Here is a 6,418-nt window from a genome sequence, read left to right as displayed (position 1 = left end):
AGGTGCTTTATTTGAGAACTTTGATAGCTTCTAAACTGACATTCATGAGCATTTCTGGATTGTCCCTGGTCTGCAGCTCTCCTCACATGTTTTGCAGACACAAAGTGTTTGTCGATGCGTTTATGTTCCATGATTACACTGCAGGACGTGCAATACAGCTGCAGCTGGGGAGGAAACTGGTTTGCGACCGCAGTGAAGTTAGTTTGAAGTTGGATGTTGGATATTTGCGCTCCGCAGAGTTAGCAGCGTCTGGCTCACGGCTGACCCGAAACAGGAGCGCTAATGTCAGCCAGCCGTTCTCTGCCGGCCCCTTCTTTCACGCACGGTGGTTCACTTAGGGACCCAAACCCAAACTGAGCGGAGTGGTGTCTGCAGTTCAGACCTCCATATTGCAGAGACCAAACAACCTCTCCACAGACGCATGGCTCAACACACGAGAGCCACCTCTTCTGGACAGGACTCAGCGGTTCACCTACACCTCAAGGATAAGGGACACTCCTTTGGACCGAGAAGACAGATGGTTGGAGAGGGGGGTAAAAGAAGCCATTTATGTCAAAAAGGAGAAACCAACATTAAACCGAGGAGGAGGTCTCAAATTCCAGCTTTAGGCCTGATCCCCAGTCAGTTTCACTCCAATCAACACCTGCACTCGTGACCACAGTGGCCCATCAGTGAGTCAGACAAACAAGGACCCTAATGACCCTCTATTGTTAGGAGAGTGAGAACAATCTGCAAGCTATCCAGCTTACATCACATCTCAGCTTTAAAAGCTCAACTCCACACTGTTTCTGAATTGAGAATTCAGTTGGTTTTGTTTTTTAACCTTTTTTGAATTTTTACCGTGGCCTGGATGACAGAATCTACACCAGCACACGCCCTCTTCCGACCAAAAGCTAGTCGCTGGCGGCAAGGAGCAGTCTCTGGAAATGACTCACCAGTGACATCATCCCTCGTCCCTGAACCAATCACTGGCCCGCAGTCGGCTGACGTCGGCCACACGGAACACCGCATCCCTAGATTTCAAATATGGAGGCAGAAACTCAGATCCCCAGAGATTTATAAGCTAGAGACAGTGGTGAGAGCGGCCATGTTGGATGGTTTGGAGACAGAACAGGAAGTGTCAGAGCTGAAGTTGTTGAGGTTCTCCTTGGGAGGGACAAGGATGGACAGGATCAGGAATGAGGTCCTCAGAGGTCCAGCACAGGTTAAAGGACTGGGAGATAAAGTTAGAGGACAGACTGAGATCATTTGGACATGTGCAGAGAAGGGACAGAAGGATGTTAGAGACAAAGAGGACATGTACGGATGCAGTTAGAGGACACGCTGAGATGGTTTGGACATGTGCAGAGGAGGGACAGAAGGATGTTAGAGACAAAGAGGACATGTACGGATGCAGTTAGAGGACACGCTGAGATGGTTTGGACATGTGCAGAGAAGGGACAAAAGGATGTTAGAGACAAAGAGGACATGTACGGATGCAGTTAGAGGACACGCTGAGATGGTTTGGACATGTGCAGAGAAGGGACAAAAGGATGTTAGAGACACAGAGGACATGTATGGATGCGGTTAGAGGACTGACTGAGACGGTTTGGACATGAGCAGAGGAGGGACAGAAGGATGTTAGAGACAAAGAGGACATGTATGGATGCGGTTAGAGGACTGACTGAGACGGTTTGGACATGTCCAGAGGAGGGACAGAAGGATGTTAGAGACACAGAGGACAGAGACATGGAGGTAGATGGTGGGGCTCTGGTCCATCCTGTGATCGATGATAAAATGCAGAATTTAAATTTTCCACTCCAAAAGCTGGTTTCTGTGATAAAAAAAACAGCTGGAAAGACATAAAGCAATGAACCAGTCAATTATTAAATGTAACTAGAAATAATCAACCAACCAACCTGTCATTGTAATGTGACAGACAGAACAGAAGTTTTTTTCTGACAGAGAAACAAGCCCTCAGTTGTTCCTAGACTAACAACTACAAGATTTAAAAATAGTTCATTAAAAAGGTTAAAACTCATCTGGATGGAATTACAAAAACTTTAGTTTCACCTCATTTCTTCCAGTTTTCATCTAAAAAGTGACTTTTGACCAGTTCCAGATTTGAACCCAACCATTCCTGGAATCAGACTATTTACTGGATCAAAGATAAATCAGATTTAATGAGCAGAAGGAGAAACTAATTTTACTTTTGACCAGCAGGGGGCACAATTTAATGTATTTATTAAACTGAATTCAAGTTTAGCATTTAATCAGACCCATTCAGAGGTGGCTCCTGATGGATGGAAAGCTTTGCTTGAGAAGAAACAGCAAAAGGAAATGATAAACAGCAGTCCAGATGTGTTCATCAGAACAGCAGTCCAGTGTCTCGGAGCATTCCAGTAAAGAGAACAGAACCCGACCCAGCGGCATGCGGTTGTTAAATCTGATCAGCTGATCAGTAACATCAGATTCCGTGGAAGGAGTTAGTTGCCATGGTAATTCCTCCTGCAGATCACTTTTTGGTGGCAGCAACTCGTGCTCGGTTCAACTTGTCAATCAGCAGGCGGTCGGAGGCGGAGCATCTGGAGAGGACCGCTCCCATCTCTGACTCGCTCCTGCGCTCGATGGCAGCATCTGCTGCTCCCTCCAAGTCCCTACAGGAAGAGAAGCGGAGGAATGAGCTGCGGCCGCGGCTATCCTGCTTGATGATGTCAGCCGTCGTCTTACCCCACAGCCAGGTGAGCTTTGACCTTCTGTTCAGGTGTGACTTTACAGACGTACTTCTTGGCTTCATACCTGTTGTTGTTCTTCATGCAAACCTCCACAAAGGCCTGAAGAACAAAAGCAGCAGAGGCTCATGTGAAATGCTGTTCACTGCAAATAATCCTGTGAATGAAGGGGGGGAGTTTCTTACAAGGTAACCAATGGGAGACTTCTTGCTCTTTGAGAATTTCTCTAACTCCTCCCACTCCTCCTTCTCTGCCATAGACTTGAGTTTCAGCCACCAATACCTGCACAGGTAAAATCAGGTGAAGAAACAAGTGAGGAATGATCTATGCCATATACATTCACTAAACGTTCTATTCTATGATTCTGTGTGCTTTTTGTCCCGATACGTCTCAGTTCATTTCATTAAGTGAGATTTTATTCCACTTTTCCTCTCTGCTCCTGGTGGACTTTTCTCTCTGTCTCTCTGTCTCCTGGGTTTCTGATAACAGGATTTCTGCTGTTTGGATTAGGCAGTTACCTGACTTATCGTCAAATTCATTTGATGGGTTCGGCAGTCAACAATCAAACTGTGATGTTACTGGAGCTGAATCACAAGTTGGATGTGATCCTTTTACAGGACCGCAGACTGAATTGTGATTCTGGAACTCATGAATGATATGGGTTACATCTTGGAGAAAGTTGCTTCGCTCGGAACAGGCGGAATGGTCCTGGAATTTAGCTGTTTGGATTCGCCATTGAGAAGTATCAGCAAGACTTTCAAGGCAGACGGAAAACACAATGTCTGCCTGACCCAACGCAATTACTGGTTGTGAATATTGGCTCCCCTATGCTGACCTTGGCCAGCTATCTTCAATTCCTCCTGGATTTTATGTAAACAAGATGCTCTGCCCCCTCAGCCTAAGGACATCTGTGGATCTGCTCTGAGCTGGCTGATAAACATTCCATCACATTATCAAAGACAATGGCCTCTGTGACGAGATTCATGGACTTATCTGCAAACACACACGCACACACACACAACACGCACCACACTGCCTGCCACTGCCTCCACACACACACTTGCCGCTGTCTCAGAGTCATCTCTGTCATCCCACTGCCTCCCTTCCCCTCCTTCACTACCTTAGTCTAATTATCTTAGTAATTCTTATGTTGGCTGTTAGTGGGCCTTTGGTACTTTAGTCACGTTGTACCCTTAGCTTAGCATTATCATGTTTCAGTTTATGTTAGCTTATTTAGCCTTCCTGTACATTTAGTTTAGTTTAGTTTATCTTAGCTCATATTGTTAGATTGCTAGATTCCCGATTGTTGTTTAGTTCAGCTTTAACTTCATCATGATTTCAGTTAGACTATTTTAGCTACTATTTTGACTGCTCTAGCTCATGTTTAGATATGTTTAGTTTCATAATTTTATTTAGATTATCTTACATTTCATTTAAATTATACATGATTGTTTTTACTTCTGTATCTCTATATTTGATTGTTGTTATGATGTTTGATTGTACCTGCTGTGTTAGATTCTGTACCTGATTGTTGTTTCTGTTGTAAAACACTAAGTCGACTTGTTGTGGAAAAGTGCGATATAAATAAATTTCCTTTCACTCCTGGGAATTGTAATTCAAACATCGTTCTGCACTGAAGTCACATAAAACGCTGCAGAACAACCAAAAACACTTTGGCAGAGTTTCATGAAGGGACTGAGGGTCAGACAGACGGACAGCCCAAGTCTCAGTGACATCACATGGACTCACCTTTTGTCAGGTACTCTGAAGTCTTTGTAGAGCTGCTCTGCCTGTTTGTGAAGTCCTAATGACATCAGCGCCTCCATGGTCGCCTAGACAGGAAGTGACATCACGAAATAAACCATGAGACTTATCTGTGATTGTCACAGCTTATATTAATGATGATCACTGTCAGACACCTGTAGAACTAAGCCCGCCCTTTTACGTACCTGCAGGGAAAGCCCAAGAAGCCCCGCCCCTTTCTCATCGTCCATCTTTCGTTGAAAACGAAGGAGCCGCATCTCTTCTTCTGTAGCCTGAAAAGAAGAACAAATAAAAAGTTGTTTTTCATGTAGCATGTAAAGATCTTTGCAGAAAAACTCATCTGACAGCTTGAGTCATGTGACCTCTTACTGTTACCTTTGCAGCAAAATCATTTTTAGCCTTGTTATATTCATCTACAGCACTCTGCAGACGAGACAGCCGTCCTTCCAACCTCTGAGAACAGACAGGGTGGAGTTAGAAAAGCCTAAACAAGAGGACAAACAGCTGGAACACCTGTAGGTGTCATTCTAACCTGTTCTCTGTAACTGCTCCTGATGTGGAAATTAGCCAGTTCTTGATGATCATCATCCTGGTTGTAGAGATCTTTGAGGGTGTCCTGTTCCTGCAGCTTACAGAACTGACAACACAAACTACAGGTGAATACCCTGAACATCCACCAACATCCAGGTACAGCCAGGTGAACTCACCTGTCTGTACAGGCTGAGCGCCACTGGCTGGTTCCTCAGAGTCATGAAGAAATCTCCGCGGTTCATCTCATTCTTTAGGTACGTCACCACCGTGTAAACTGACAACACAGACTATCACTCACATGTCCCACACCTGGCAGACCTGTGGGGGTGGAGCCTAACCACTTACCCAAGTCCGTGTCACCGCTCTCCACAGCTTTACTGAGGGCCAGTTGACTCCTCTTCATCTTCAGCAGCAGAGGAACCTGCTCACCAGAGCGAGCCTCAAAGTCCAGCAGCTGAGACCACAAATGACAGATGAACCATGTCACAAAAATACTCCAAAATACTACAGAGATACATTATAGAACCATGAGGAAAATACTACAGCACACAGCAGAAAGTACTACAAAAAGTACTATAAATACTGCAGACCATTGCTGATAATGCTTCAGGTACTACACATACACAAAAGGAGTACCACATGCAGAGTGCTTTCTGCATAGGTTTTAAAGGTGAGCTCAGAAGTACTACAGAAACTACTACCAGACCCAGTGAGTACTCTGACCTGACCTCACAGGTGGACCTGTCCTTTGCCCCGTCTTAGTTTCACTGCGTCTACCAGTCTCCCCCTTGTGGACGGAGTGTGTAATGACACCTTCTGCCATCTGGCGGTGACATACCTTGATGGCGAGCTCGGTGCGTCCACACTCATAAGCTTTGGCAGCAATGTGAGAGTACGAGACTCCAGGAGAGTCTCCCACCTTGTGACAGACGACTCGAGCTATGGCCTCATCTGACAGGTCTTTCTGCTGCACCTGGACACACCCACAGATACATGACACACATGACGCAGCTATGTAGAACATGTGTGAAGGACTTGGCTGAGGCAGGTTACCTTGCAGGAGGCCCAATGCTTCAGAACTCTGCTGACACCTTGATAATCAGGAATCTTCAGGTAGCGACAAATTTCAATGGCTAAAGGATAAAACTGTCGATACACCAACCTGAGAGAATGAGACAGACACAGGTGAGACTGGTGCAGAGACAGGTGAGACTGGTGCAGAGACAGGGACGTGACAGACACAGGTGAGACTGGTGCAGAGACGTGACAGACACAGGTGAGACTGGTGCAGAGACGTGACAGAGACGGGTGAGACTCTGGTGAAGAGACGGGTGAGACTCTGGTGCAGAGACGGGTGAGACTCTGGTGCAGAGACGGGTGAGACTCTGGTGCAGAGACGGGTGAGACTCTGG

The 6,418-nt window shown here is 45.9% G+C and overlaps 1 protein-coding gene and 1 long non-coding RNA gene across 2 annotated transcripts in view; one reads left to right on the top strand and one right to left on the bottom strand.

The window, feature by feature from the left end:
• Positions 1 to 2,138: 2,138 nt before the first annotated feature.
• Positions 2,139 to 6,418, bottom strand: part of vps16 (vacuolar protein sorting 16 homolog) — a 22,281-nt gene continuing 18,001 nt past the window's right edge. The window contains exons 14-24 of the mRNA XM_017440933.3: positions 6,060 to 6,168; positions 5,845 to 5,979; positions 5,352 to 5,460; positions 5,183 to 5,280; positions 5,008 to 5,112; positions 4,851 to 4,928; positions 4,661 to 4,747; positions 4,461 to 4,543; positions 2,897 to 2,993; positions 2,710 to 2,813; positions 2,139 to 2,636 (exon numbers count right to left, since the gene is read on the bottom strand). Coding sequence (XP_017296422.1) covers positions 2,495 to 2,636; positions 2,710 to 2,813; positions 2,897 to 2,993; positions 4,461 to 4,543; positions 4,661 to 4,747; positions 4,851 to 4,928; positions 5,008 to 5,112; positions 5,183 to 5,280; positions 5,352 to 5,460; positions 5,845 to 5,979; positions 6,060 to 6,168 — 1,147 coding nt within the window. The 3' untranslated portion in view covers positions 2,139 to 2,494. The remainder of the gene's footprint in view (positions 2,637 to 2,709; positions 2,814 to 2,896; positions 2,994 to 4,460; positions 4,544 to 4,660; positions 4,748 to 4,850; positions 4,929 to 5,007; positions 5,113 to 5,182; positions 5,281 to 5,351; positions 5,461 to 5,844; positions 5,980 to 6,059; positions 6,169 to 6,418) is intronic.
• Positions 6,210 to 6,418, top strand: part of LOC119616814 — a 1,277-nt gene continuing 1,068 nt past the window's right edge. The window contains exon 1 of the long non-coding RNA XR_005232867.1: positions 6,210 to 6,282. This is a non-coding gene — a long non-coding RNA (uncharacterized LOC119616814). The remainder of the gene's footprint in view (positions 6,283 to 6,418) is intronic.

Source organism: Kryptolebias marmoratus, unplaced genomic scaffold (assembly GCF_001649575.2).
Source record: "Kryptolebias marmoratus isolate JLee-2015 unplaced genomic scaffold, ASM164957v2 Scaffold29, whole genome shotgun sequence".
Lineage (NCBI taxonomy): Eukaryota > Metazoa > Chordata > Actinopteri > Cyprinodontiformes > Rivulidae > Kryptolebias > Kryptolebias marmoratus.
Note: the sequence above shows the minus strand (reverse complement) of the source record. Positions and strands in the feature narration are given on the sequence as shown.